Raw genomic sequence first — 13,951 nt, forward strand, 5'->3', positions numbered from 1 at the left:
ACACAACCTTGGCCCCAGTCCAAGCTGAAGACTGGGATAGAGGCCAGATCAACTTAACCAGTCTAAAAAATTCAATCAGCTTTTTAAAAAAACCATATTGTGAGCTATCTTAAAAGCAGAAGCGTTGTTTCAAGTGTAGAACCAATCACACCCAGAATTGTGCACTAGAAGAGTGACACCAGAGCAATCTGTGGTGGATACCACACTTGGATGCAGGCTGTGAGTGATGTGCAGATATTCAGCTGCATGAGGTTCAGAGGTGAGTCTTCAGAGTCTAACCAGAAGAGCTGTTCTGCTGATCCATCACTTTTCCACTCCTAGAAGCGTGGGATATGATTGAAGTGTCCCTAAAATGACAAAATTTCATGTCACTAAACATTATCTCATGAAAAACTGCAAGTCTTCCTCCTCAGTGTATAATTTCAAACTTCATTTTAAAAGAAACTGATAGCTGCAGTAACTGCATGAGGAGTGTGGCTCACAGGTTGAGGGAGCTTCTCCTCTCCCTCTACTCTGTCCTAGTCAGGCTGCAGCTGGAATCCTGGGTCCAGTTCTGGGATCAGACACAGGGAACTACTGGAGAGAGTTCAGTGGAGGCTACAGAGATGCTGAGGAAGGAGAAAAGAATGAGAGACCTGGGGCTGTTGAGCCTGGACATGAATAGCCTCAGACAGCAAGAGTTAAAGGATCAGGGGCAAGAGGATGGGGCCAGACTCTTCTCAGCAGTGCCCACAGACAGGACAAGGGACAACAGGCACAAACTGGAACCCAGGAGGTTCCATCTGAACATGAGATAAAAATTCTTTTGTGGTAGGGTGCTGGAGCCCTGGAGCAGGCTGCCATGAGAGGTTGTGGTGTCTTCTTCTGTGATTCCAACCCCACCTGACCATTGTGACCCCAGGCAAGCTGCTGTAGGTGCCCCTGCTTTAGCAGGGGGATTGGACTAGATGACCACCTAGATGAGGTTCCTTACAACCCCACCATGCTAAGAACAAACCAGAACCCAGGAGGCTCCACCTTTTTCCCTGCTACAGAGTACATCCCTGAAATCAGAGTCATTTAAAATGGATTGATGTGACCCAAGCACAGGACCCAGCACTTGGCCTTGTTGAACCTCATCCCACTGGCCTTGGCCTATCAGTCCAGCCTGGTCAGATCCCTCTGCAGAGCCTCCAGCAGATCAACACTCCCTGAACTCTGCTTTTTAGGGTGAATTTGGAAAATGTCCTTGCAGTCTCTGTATTTTGCAGCTGCTGGTGTATTATTAGTTTGTGCTCTGCTGGTACACCTCAGAAATGCTGAATCAATCCACTTTTATTTACATGCTTTATTCCTGAAAAAAAAAATAAAACGCAACTAATTGCAGCTTTTATTAGCATTATGTTTTATGGATCTAACAGTTAAGAGCAAGTCTGTCTTTTAGGTCAGAGAAGGAAGGTTAATACACTTACAGATTCTCCAGCAATACATCTTGGGCAAGGTTGGGCAGTACCTCTGCTTCCATTGTTTTCAAAGCTCTGATGAACAAAAACATACACAACACCATCAAATAAAAGAGTGCCATTGTGTGTGACTCTATGATGAACAGTATTTTAAATTGGTTCTAAAAACCAGATGTTGTTAACAGTGTAAACATACCACTAAGTTTTGCTTTGTTTTTGCAGCCCAGGGACCAGAGCCAGCAGAGATTTTCTGTTTTGAGTCCAGCTCCATGGCACAATCGATGAGGAGAGCACCAGCCTGGTTTGGAAGGGATTCTAAGGGCTTGCATGGTCGTTTCTGGAAGAATTAAAGGTAACATTGACATATCATTTACAGTGAGGGTGGTGAGACACTGGGGCAGGTTGCCCAGGGTGGCAGTGGATGCCCCCTCCCAGGAGATGTTCAAGGTCAGATTGGATGAGGCCTCCTTGAGCAACCTGGTCTAGTGGGAGGTGTCCCTGCACATAGCAGGGGGGATAGAACTGGATGATTTTTAAGGCCCCTTCTAACCCAAACCATTCTGTAAATCTATCTCATCTCAAGGTACAGGCTGCTGAACACAAGTTTTTAGGGTTTTATTGCTTATAAGAAATAATGACCTTGTGTTCATTTGGAAGAAGTGACCTGGTTACTGCTACATCTTGTGTCCCACCTTGGGCTGCAGCTGGGTGAGCTGCACAAAGGCTCTACCTACAATTTGCTCCTAGGCACATCAAGGGCACTGCCACAGCTTGTGCTCCACCTTGGGCTGCAGCTGCAAGGAGAAGTGGCCAGGACAGGGGACCCTCAACTGCCCAACAAGGGATTGCAGCCCATGGATGGCATCTGCAGAAGGAAGCTGAGGGAGCACCAGGGCCAAGCCTCTTCTCCACTGGACGCTGTCCCAGGAGGATTCTGTCCCTTCCGCCTTCCATCCCTGTGTTCCTGAATCCAGTTCCACAATCCAGCTCCCAAATCTGTTTCCCATCTGCTGCTCAGTCCAGTCTGGGACTTGCCCAGTGCCTGCCCCCAGCATCAGTGGTGCCAATGGTGCCATCACTGCCATCAGGGCTTGCGTTCCATGTTGATTTATGTCTCTGTGTCTCTATTCCATGGCATTGTTCTTCTTTCCATCTCAGCTGGTGGGTTTTTTTTTTCCCACCCCATCAGTCTCTCTTTTTTCCTTCAGGAAGGCAGAGGCGTTCATGGAAAACCTCTGGTGGCCAGCCAGACTCATCTGGTAGCCATCCCAGCTCTGACCTGTGACAGTAAGGTAGTAAAATGTGGACTATCAGACAATAAGTCAGAACACCAAAATATTGCATTTAATATAGCATTTCATGCTAGATGAGCAGGGATATCTGCAGATGGAATGAAACAGCTCTGTGTCTCACTTGCATAAAGTGGGGAGAAAATGCCACTGGGAGAAGAACATCTTTCACTCTCTATTAGTGACAGTTCAGGATGGAGTTTATCAAAGGAGCGGAGATCAGGGGATGTTGTGTGAAATGACTAATTACAGCCAGGAAACAGAAGGAAAACCCTGAAGCCAACTCAGACAGCTATGAAGACATATTTTGTAATGATTTCTGTCTCTTCCTCTGAATGCTGTCACCATTTCAGAGCTTTTCATTGCTACAGAACCAACTCACTTCACGCTCTTCAAGCTCCAACCTGCACTGGAGCAGGCTGCCCAGAGAGGTGGTGGAGTCTCCTTCTCTGGGGAGATTCCAAACCCACCTGGACTTTGTGATACTGAACAAGCTGCTGTGGGTGCTCCTGCTTTACAGATTCACAGATTGCATTGGGTTGGAAGGGACCCTCAAAAGTCTTCTTGTACAACCCCCTGCACTCAGCAGGGACACCTCAGACTAGATCAGGCTGCCCAGGGCCACATCAAGCCTGATCTTGAATGTTGCCAGCGATGGAGCCTCAACCACATTCCTGGGCAACCTGTTCCAGCATTTCACCACCCTCATGGTGAAGAATTTCCTCCTAATGTCCACCATAAATCTCCTCTGCTCCAGTTTCAAACCACTGTCCCATGTCCTATGACCAGAAGCCCTTCTAAACAGTCCCTCTCCAGCCTTCTTCTAGGTTCCCTTCAGATACTGAAATGCATCTCTCAGGTCTCCTTGGAGCCTTCTCCTCTCCAGGCTGAACAGCCCCAACTCCCTCAGCCCATGCTCATACAAGAGGTGCTTCAGCCCTCTGAACATCTCTGTGAACCCACTCCAGCAGGTCCGCATGTCTTTGAGCTGGAGGTCCCAGAGCTGGATACAGTACTCCAGGGGAGGTGTCACCAGAGCACAATGACAGAATCACCTCTCTTGATCTGCTGGCCACAATTTTGATGCAGCAGAGGGGTTGGACTAAATGATCTCCAGAGATCCCTTCCAACCCCCACCATGATGGAACTGGAAAGGTTAAGCTGGAAGTCTGTGGAAGACATCAACTGGAAACTTGGAGAAGAATCTCCTTGGGCTGTGACTGTTATGCCACATAAGGGGAGGAGCAGCTTAATCCCAGGGGCTCCTTGAAATTGTTAACAGCAAATTAAGAGAATAATGGGAAATTTCAAACCTGCCACAGACATTTCAGGGTCTGACTGAATTCTGAAGAGATACACATACTTTTGAAGTGCTTCCTCCTTTTTTTTTTTTTCTGTCCAAACTTTGTTTAAGGAATAACAACAATCAATCTCTTCCACCAGAGTATGATTTCACAGGCAGAAAACGTGTTGCCACAGAACTAACAGACTATTGAAGCAGAGAAAGGAAATTTTAAATGTGAATATGTTATGCAAAAATAAAAACGGATCAACACAACAGGAACCTCAGTGGAAAAAAAAAAGGAAAAATAAAAAGGAGTTGAAATGAGAAGACTATCAAGGAAAGGAGGATATTTGGATGGGAAGTAAATCAAAAAGTGAAATATGTATTGTGCTAAGAAAGTGAATAATGTAATAATAAAAAGTCTGAGAAGGTCCTCTAAAGATAGGGCTCCTTCCTCTGGGAAAACATTTCCTTCTTTGTTGCTGAAGAACTCGTCCTTTATTAAAAGATAGAGCAGAGCAGTAACTAGCAAGATGTGGGAGATGAAGGGGGAAAGGGAAAGAAAATGACATCAGAAGAAATTTGGCTTATTAAAAATAAATTCAAGGTATTGTGTTTTTGTGGGGGGTTAAGATACTTAGCATCAGTGAGAGGAATTCAGCAGATAGCTGACAAACTTCTCGTAGCCATGCCAAGACAATTTGTGGAAGTTTCTAGCTGAGGCTGGCTCCAGGGAAGCCTTCACCCTCTGGAATTCTTCCTCATGAAAGAATCAATCACTACATCACTTGACTAGAAATTAGACTGCATATTAGAAATAAATTCTTTATATTGAGGGTGGTGAGACACTAGAACAGGTTGCCCAGGGAGGCTGTCGACGCCCCCTCCCTGGAGGTATTCAAGGCCAGGTTGGATGGGGCCTTGAGCAACCTGGTCTAGTGGAAGGTGTCCCTGCCCATGTCAGGGGGCTGGAACTAGATGATCTTGAAGGTCCATTCCAACCCAAACCTTTCTATGGCTCTATGAATCCTGCCTGTGCATGGAACTAGTGCAGGATTCAAAGGGGCTGTGATTGAAAAGGATCAATGAGCTGCTGTTCAAAGGGAAAACAAGGGTTTCATCCAAGTTATTCTATTAGTTAAGGATCACCATGCTACATCCAGCTTGGAAACAGTTTAAGATAAATCATGGCAAATCACATTGGCCTGGTGTGACCTGGAGCAGAACTGGTTCTACAAGTGACAACCTGCACTCACTGAGGCAAGGATGGGATTTAGCCCACGTGTACAACCACATGTTCACACCATTCTTGTTACTTTGTATAATTAGTCTTTATTGTCTGTTTTTCACTGAATTCCAGCATACTGGGCTTGGAAGGGACCTCTGGAGATCAGCCAGTCCAAACATCCTCCTAAAGCAGGGGCACCCACAGCAGCTTGCTGAGGATTACAATGACCAAGGAGGGGTTGGAATCTCTCCACAGGAGACACCACAATCTTTCTGGGAAGCCTGTTCTAGGCCTCCAGCACCCTCACACCGAAGAAGTTTCTCCTCATCTTCATATGGAGCATCCTGAATTCCAGTTTGTGCCCATTGCCCCTTGTCCTGTCACTGGGCAGCACTGACAAGAGTATGTCCCCAGCCTCTTGCCCCCCACAGGACCATTAGCTGTTGCTGAGCATTGAGAACCCTCTCAGGCTGCTCTTCAATCTCAACAGCCCCAAGTCTCTCAGCCTTTCCTCCTCAGAGAGATGCTCCAGACCCCTCAACATCTTTGTAGCCTCTGATGCACTCTCTCCAGTAGTTTCCTGTCTCTCTTGAGCTAGGGAGCCCAGAACTGGACACAATATTCCAGATGTGGCCACACTAGGGCAAAGCAAGGGGAAGGAGAACTTAAATATATTAAACATGACTTAAATGCATCAAGCCATGGTGACTAGGTTGTTATCTAGAACGTAACAACTGTTTATAGAATGAAAAAAACCCCAATCTCTGATGTCTTGTCTAGGCTGCTCCAGGTAGAAAATGTTCTGAGCTGTAACAAGAAAAATTCACTCAAAACTATCTTGCAGAGCTTGACTCGCATATTCTGATATCTATAGAGGTAGTAACAGCAATTCTGCATTACCCTGTCCTGGTAGTTTCAGGAGGATTTTATTTGGAATGCAGATAACTAGCTCAAACACAAACCCACAGAATCATTTTAGTTGGAGAAGACCCTTAAGGTCATCAAGTCCAACCATTCCCTAACTCTACCAAGGTTGGTGCTACACCATGTCTGCCAGCACTGCATCTTTGAAACACCTCCAGCAGCGGGGATTCAACCACCTCCCTGGGCAGCCTGTTCTAGTCCTTGAAAACCCTTTCAGTGAAGAAGTTTCTTCTAATGTCCAACCTAAACCTCCCCTGGTGCAACTTGAGGCCATTCCCTCTCGTCTGAATGCTTGTTACTAGGGAGAAGAGACCAACCAATGCTTTCTTTAGGGCACAAACAGCAACTCAAGCAGCAGAATAAAGCTTTTTTTTTTTTTTTTGCCTGTCTAGCCTCAAAAACAGGAGAAAGAAAAAAAGATAAATTCCTTCTTTGCTATGTAACTTCATCAGGAACAGGCAGAAAGTTCACAGCACAGACATTCCTCTTCTCTGCAAATGGTGCATCTCTGATAAACAATGTTGGCTTCTAACCACAGGTTTTGCTCCTGTCACACATGGACAAGGATGGCTAAACACCAGCAGGGGACAGTGTGAAAACCAGGAGAAGTTGTTCATTTTCCTCTTCATTTTCCAAAGTTAACACCTTGACACGTGGGAAGGACCACGTTTACAAGGTGGCCGGTGAGAAACACGTTGCTGGGATGAATCTTGATGGAGAAAAACCACTCCAGATGCCCCACATATGAACGCTGAACACATCGTTCCCCCGAAAACGGCCGCGTGTACCCCGTTAATCCCGAGGGAGGGGAGACCAAGGGGCATCGCTGCGCCCCTCCATACTGGGACCGGCACCGGGACCGCTCCTGCTCCGCCCCGCTCTCGATCCGCTCTCGGCCCGGTACTGTCGCCACGCCGCCACCAGGGGGAACCGGCAGCCAAGCCACCGGTAGCCACGGAGCCAGTAGCTGTCTCACGGCCCCGCTCTCTCCCACAGCCCGGGGCCCAACGAACGCTTCACGGCCCGGCTCTCTCCCATAGCACCAGGGCCAGCGGCCGCCTCACGGCTCCGGGGCTGGGGACTAACAGCTGCCTCATCGCTCCCTACCAGCCCTGCGGCCAGCGGCTAAGAGCCGCCTCGCTGCCGCCCAGGGCCGCCGGCTCCCTCACCACCGCCTCACCGCCCCGGGGCCAACGGCTGACAGCAGCCTCATGGATCCGCAGCAGACCCGCGGCCACCGACCCCTCACCTCCCCGGGGCCAACGGCTGCCGCGGCGCCACACCCCATCCTCTCAGAGCCAGCGGCCTCCCGTCCAGGCGCAAAACCGATTGCAGGACCTGCCAAGGCCGCGTAAGTTGCGCGCCAGGAGCCGCAACGCCCCAGCCCACCAAAGCGCTTTCCCCTGCCGCCACTTCCCGCCGCCGCACACCGGCGGAACTTACGCGCTCCGGCTCCTCCGGCTCGTACGCACGCAGCGCACACCGCCGCCCCCGCGCAGGCAGCGCGGACATGGCGGACAGGCCCCGTTCTCCCTCCCCTCCCTCCACCCGCGGCACCGGGCCGGCCTCCGCCGATAGCCAGCCCCGAGGCCACACCGGGGCCATATGGGGAGGAGCTGGGACCGGGGCCGGACGGGGGCCGGGCCGGGGCGGAGAGGCCGCTCCCACGTTCGTAGTGTCCGTGACTGGAAGCCTTACAGCAGGGGAAGAGAAGCGCGGGGTGTACGCAGTTGCTCCGCGTTTATTGCGCGGCGATGAGGAGGCAGCGAGGTTCCCGCGGAGGGGAGTCAGCACCTTTGGTTTGCGCTTCAGCCTCCGCCTCTAACGGGACCTTCGCTCCCAGGGAGGGGAGGAGAGGGGAGGGGAGGGGAGGGACCATCTGACATCATCTGGGTCGTAGAATCAGAATCGTTAAGTTTGAAAAAGACTTCTCTAAGATCATCGAGGTGTCCACTCAACACCACTGTGTCCACTAAACCATGTCCCCAGATGCCATGTCCACACGTTTCATGAATGCCTCCAGGGATGGTGACTCCACCACCTCTCTGGGCAGCCTGTTCCAATGCTGACCACCCTTGCAGCAAAGAATTGTTCATCATGTCCAACCTAAACCTCCCCTGGCACAATTTCAGGCCATTTCATCTCATTCTGTCACCTGATACTAGGGAGAAGAGACCAACTATAGAATAGGCTTGGGGGCATGGTTTAGTGGCCATGGTGGTCTTAGGTTGATGGTTGGACTTGATCTTAGAGAGCTTTTCAAACTGAAACTATGGTATGATTGTACAACACCCCCACCTGGCTCCAGCCTCCTTTCAGGGAGTTGCGGAGTGCCAGAAGGTCTCCCCTCAGCCTCCTTTCCTCCATGCTGAAAAACCCCTGTTCCCTCAGCTGCTCCTCACCAGACCTGTTCTCCAGACTCCACCAGCTTTGCTGCCTGTCTAATGATGGTGGTGGTGGCTCATCACCACCAATAACTGGATTTGTGTTTGGTCAATATTCTGAGTTTCCTATATGGGTAGCAAAAGAATTAAAAGGTAGGTGACAATTTCAAGTGGTCTTCAAATATCTGTTGACCTCAGATAGCCTAAATCCTGTCACTCACTCGCACTGTGTGTCACAGATAAAAATCTAAGTCCTTCATTTTGCTGGGACTCCAGGCCAGCACAGTATGATATCTTTGGTCAGAAGGGTCTAACACATTGCTTGGCATTTCCATCCTCCTAAATTGAGCTGTTTTGGAGGAGAGAACATGTATTGCCACACTTATCCCTGCCTTTCATTCCTTCTAGAGCTTATTCTTCACTGGGGATCCAGTTGTACTCACAGTTTATGCTCCGTCACACTCTTTGAGCCTGAGCGCTGAGCACACAAAAATAATCCACACATTCTAGGGTTTGTTTTGTTTTTAATTTAGCATTTGACATGCCTGATAGAAAAACAACCTTAAAGCTGGGTAATCCACTTTGCAGAACATCTGAAGCATAAATTGTTGCAGAGTTTGAACCAAACCCAAATGCATCCACAACAAATCAGAAGATTTATTTAATTATTTCTAAGCCACTTTCCAGTTCCACCCCTGGAACCTGTTTATCACAGAATCATGAAATCCCAGCATGGTGGGGGTTGGAAGGGATCATTTAGTCCAACCCTTCTGTGCATGGGTACCCACAACAGCTTGCCCAGGATCACAATGGCCAGGTGGGGTTGGAGCTTCTCCAAAGGAGAGTCCACAACCTCTCTGGACAGCCTCCCAGGGCTCCAGCACCCTCACAGCAAACAAGTTTCTCCTCACCTTCATGTCAAACTTCCTGGGTTCCATTTTGTGCCCATTGGCCCTTATCCTGTTGCTGGGCACCACTGACAAGAGTCTGGCCCCATCCTCTACCCCCCCAGATCATTTAGCTCTTGCTGAATATGGAGGAGAGCCCCTCTTAGGCTGTTGTCCCCAGTTTCAACAGTCCCTGGTGTCTCAGCCTTTCTCTTCTGTTAACTGCAATATTTCATGGAATACCAGTTTTAAAGGAGAGTAAATTCACAGAATCATTTGGGTTGGAAGGGAACTCTTGAGTTGTTCTGGTCAAAGCCCTTGCTCAAGCAGGGTTCCTGGAGGAGGTTGCCCAGGACTGTGTCCCATAGCGTTTTGTGTCTCTCCAACTATGGAGCCTCTGCAGCTCCACTGGGCAGCCTACTCCAGCATTTGGCCACCCACACAGTAAACCAACCCTTTTCTTGTGTTTTAGAGGGTTAAGATTGGGTATTAGGAAAACATTTCTTCCCTGAAAGAGTGGTCAGGTACTGGAACAGGCTGCCCAGGGAGGTGGTGGAGTCACCATCCCTGGAGGTGTTCAAGAAACATGTGAACATGGCACTTGGGGACATGGTTTAATGGCCATGGTGGTGTTAGGTTGAAGGTTGGACTTGATCTTAGAGGGCTTTTCCATCGCAAACAATTCTATGATTATGATTCTATGTTTGCCTTTAGTGAACAGATTCAGCAGTCACAAACGTCTCCCAACTTTCAAACTGTTTCTTCACACACCTTGTTGAGCATGGAGGCTCTGCCCTTCCAGAAATGTTGGGTTGTTGTGACATTCATTGTCCAAAGCCCACTGATATCTTTAGGTCTTCAACTGAGACCTGAATTTTACCGTTACCTGAGAGGAAAATGTCAGTATTTCCATGTTTGCTGTATTTGATTCCCAGTTAACCCCCCTCCTCATTGTGTTTTATTCTGTGTCTACAACTCTTCCTGACATTTAATCAGCAAAACTAGTGACCTGTCATAGCCTTGCCCACTGCTCTGCACCGAGACCTGACAGGTTTTGCAGTCACTTCTTGTTTCAGAATATTTGCTCTTTGCTTTGCAGTGTTCATGCTACATAACCCCTTCACCTTCCAAACCTTTACATTCATCCAGACCAAAGTGGTTTTCATTTTGTCATGTGCCATGCATCCAAAATCAACAAATAGTGCTGGACCATGTTTGCTTATCACAGAAAGGCCTTTTTCAGAGCTATTTTGCATTTCTACCACTGTCAGTGGCCTCTTTCTGGCTCCTACCCTCTAATTATTATGATTTTTCTATGTTCATCCCTGGAAGTGTTCAAGAAACATGTGGACATGGCACTTTGGGATGTGGTTTAACAGCCATGGTGGTGTTGGGTTGATGGTTGGACTCAATGATCTTAGGTATTTTCAAAGCCAAACAATTCTATGATTCTATGATATTCTGAATCTGCCCCTTTTACCCTTATTAATCCTATCACACCTTCTTATCATATCCAAGTTTGGGTTTTTTTCTTTTTTATTTTTCTTCATGTTCAAGGTTCTCTGAACATCCTAGAATAAATGACGAGGTTCTCCTCTTCCTCTGCTCTGTCCCAGTGAGGCCACATCTGGAGTATGGGGTCCAATTCTTCCCTCCCCAGTTAAAGAAAGGCAGGGAACTACTGGAGAGAGTTCAGCAGAGGCTACAAAGACGCCGAGGGGCCTGCAGCATCTCTTTGAGGAGGAAAGGCTGAGAGACCTGGGGCTGTTGAGCATGGAGATGAGCAGACCCAGAGGGCATCTTCTAAATGCTCAGCAAGGGCTAAAGAGCCTGTGGAGGGCCAGACTCCCTTTCAGTGGTGCCCAGTGACAGGACAAGGGGCAATGGGCACAAACTGGAACCCAGGAGGTTCCATCTGAACCAGAAGAGAAACTTCCTTCGTGGTAGGATGCTGGAGCTCTGGGCAAGCTGCTGTGGGTGCCCCTTTGGAGTGAACGATCTCCAGAGGTCCCTTCTAACCCCACCATGATGGGATTCTGTGATGTTATGAACAATGAATTATGGCTATGGAGAGCCACAAATGACTGCAGGATAAGGATATCAACAATAGTGTAATGAGCAGGACCAGGGCAGTGATTGCCCCCCCTGTGCTCAGCACTGGTGAGGCCACACCTTGAATTTGTTCAATTTTGGGCCCCTCACTCTAAGAAGGACACTGAGGTGCTGGAGCAGATCCAGAGAAGGACAACAAAGATGGTGAAATGCCTGGAGAACAGGTCTAGTGAGGAGCAGCTGAGGGCCCTCAGGTTGTTTAGTTTGGAGAAAAGAAAGCTTAGGTGAGATCTTATGGCTCTCTATGACTCCCTGAAAGAAGGTTGGAGCCAGGTGGGGGTTGGTCTCTTCTGTCAAGGAACAAGGTGTGCTTTGGGAGTGACCCAAACCCACTCCACAGCAGCATGCTTTGTATGTCCTCAGGTTTTCTTTCATCCCAATTCAGGTATCACCTCTGTAATCACATTCTTTGCAACTTGAGGTGAGCAGTAGATCACCTAGGCGCGGTGGGATGCTTGCCAGATGAATTTGGCCTGTTGCCTGTTGTTCAATCTGGAGGCATTGAAGCCCTGGGTTTCCCTGGGACCATGCTGCCAAATCTTCCATATGGGATGCCCAGAAATATAGCCTAATGTTAGGGAGATTTAGTTCTCCTGTGTCTCAATGGGCCTATACATTTTTAACAGCAATCCTTGTTTTTACCTTCCAAGTGAACCTTGAAAAGGTCTTGTGAACCTTCTTGAAGAGTGAGGGCTTAAATTATGTGACATAGCTGTAGTTGACATAAGATACAGAGTCAGACATTTATGTCTAGAATCATAGAATCATGAAATGGTTTGGGTTGGAAGGGACCTTTAAAAGCCATCCAGTCCAACCCCCATGCAGTCAGCAGGGACATCTGCAACTGAAGCAGGTTGCTCAGTGCACCAAACAGCCTGACCTGCAATGGTTCCAGGGATGGGGCATATATCACTTCTCTGGGCAAACTGGGACAGGGTCTCACCCTACTTAGTGGCAAACATTTCTTCCTTCTCTCCAGTGTAAATCTCCCTCTCTGAATTTAGCCTATTACCCCTTGTGCTGTCCCAACAGGCCCTGCTCAAAAGTCTGTCCCCAGCTTTCCCAATGGCTCCTTTAAGTACTGGAAGGCCACAAGGAGGTCTCCCTGGAGCCTATATCTTACTTTCTCTTTGTTTTCAGTAGTATTTATATTTTTAGGTTTTTTTCTCAGAAATATTCTTTGTGAAAAGACAGTAACTCACTGGAGTTATAAATATTTGCGGTTGGATTAATTTCTGTTTTGCTTTTTGAGATTTTGTATACAATATTGTAGATGAGTGTCACAGGTCAGGGCTGGTCTGGCCACTGGAGGAGTGACAGAGGCTCTCCATGAACCATTCTACCTTCCCAGAAGAAAGAAGGGAGAGAGATTGATTGGGTGGGAAACAAACTCCACCACCTGGGATAGAAAGAAGAACAATGCCATGGAATAGAGACACAGAGACACAAACTGATATGGACCTCAAGCCCTGATGGCAATGACAGCACCTTTGGCACCACTGATGCTGGGGGCAGGCACTGGGCAAGTCCCAGACTGGACTCAGCAGCAGATGGGAAGTGGATGCAGGAGCTGGATTCTGGAACTGGATTCAGGAACACAGGGATGGAAGGCAGAAAGGACAGAGTCCTCCTGGGACAGCAGCCAGTGGAGAAGAAGCTTGGCCCTGGTGCTCCCTCAGCTTCCTTCTGCAGATGCCATCCATGGGCTGCAATCCCTTGTTGGGCAGTTGAAGGTTCCCTGTCCTGGCTGCTCCTCCTTGCAACTGCAGCCCAAGATGGGACACAAGCTGTGGCAGTGTCCTTGGTGTGGCCAGGAGAAAGTCTCAGGCAGAACCTTTGTGCAGCTCAGCCCTTGGCAGGACCTCTCCCCATCAGCTTCTCCCTGCTAGAAGCATCTCTTGGCTGTGCAGCCCTGCCCTGAAATTCATCAAGTGGCTCCCTGAGCAGAGTCTGAGCTGGGAAGTCCCAGCCCTGACCAGAGCCAGCTCTGCTCCAGCTCACACCAGGACAATGTTTAATGTGTCACAATGTCATGTTAAATTTATAAGGAGATTAAATATTGTTCAGGGTGCTTTATGACCAACTTTGTAGCAGCACAGAGATCAAAAGTATTTTGGAATTGTTTGGGATTTTTGTTCTTTCCACATCAAAAAGACATGAATATTATTAGATAAACTAAAACATTCAATCTTCTCATCCTGTTGTATTCCTTTACAGAGTGATTCCTCAGCACCAGTTGTAATCCTGGTTCCAGTGGCATGAGGTGTAGCAGCTGCATATTTATGGACAGTGAGCTTGAGAAATGAAAATCTAATTTCAGGTTGATGTTATATCTGGAGCTTTTCAATAGCCTGTCTTGGCAAATATGAAGGAGTCCTGTTTCACCACTCAGTGTAAAAA

General features: G+C 48.3%; 1 protein-coding gene across 1 annotated transcript; it reads right to left on the bottom strand.

Annotated features, from left to right (window-relative positions):
* Positions 1–317: 317 nt before the first annotated feature.
* C7H10orf143 (chromosome 7 C10orf143 homolog) lies at positions 318–7,680 on the bottom strand. The gene is made up of 4 exons (XM_054382723.1): positions 7,612–7,680; positions 1,639–1,779; positions 1,452–1,517; positions 318–347 (listed from the first exon to the last, which is right to left on the bottom strand). The coding sequence occupies exons 1-4, from the start codon at positions 7,678–7,680 to the stop codon at positions 318–320; spliced, it is 306 nt and encodes a 101-aa protein (XP_054238698.1).
* Between the last annotated feature and the right edge of the window lie 6,271 nt (positions 7,681–13,951).

Source organism: Indicator indicator, chromosome 7, assembly GCF_027791375.1.
Source record: "Indicator indicator isolate 239-I01 chromosome 7, UM_Iind_1.1, whole genome shotgun sequence".
NCBI lineage: Eukaryota > Metazoa > Chordata > Aves > Piciformes > Indicatoridae > Indicator > Indicator indicator.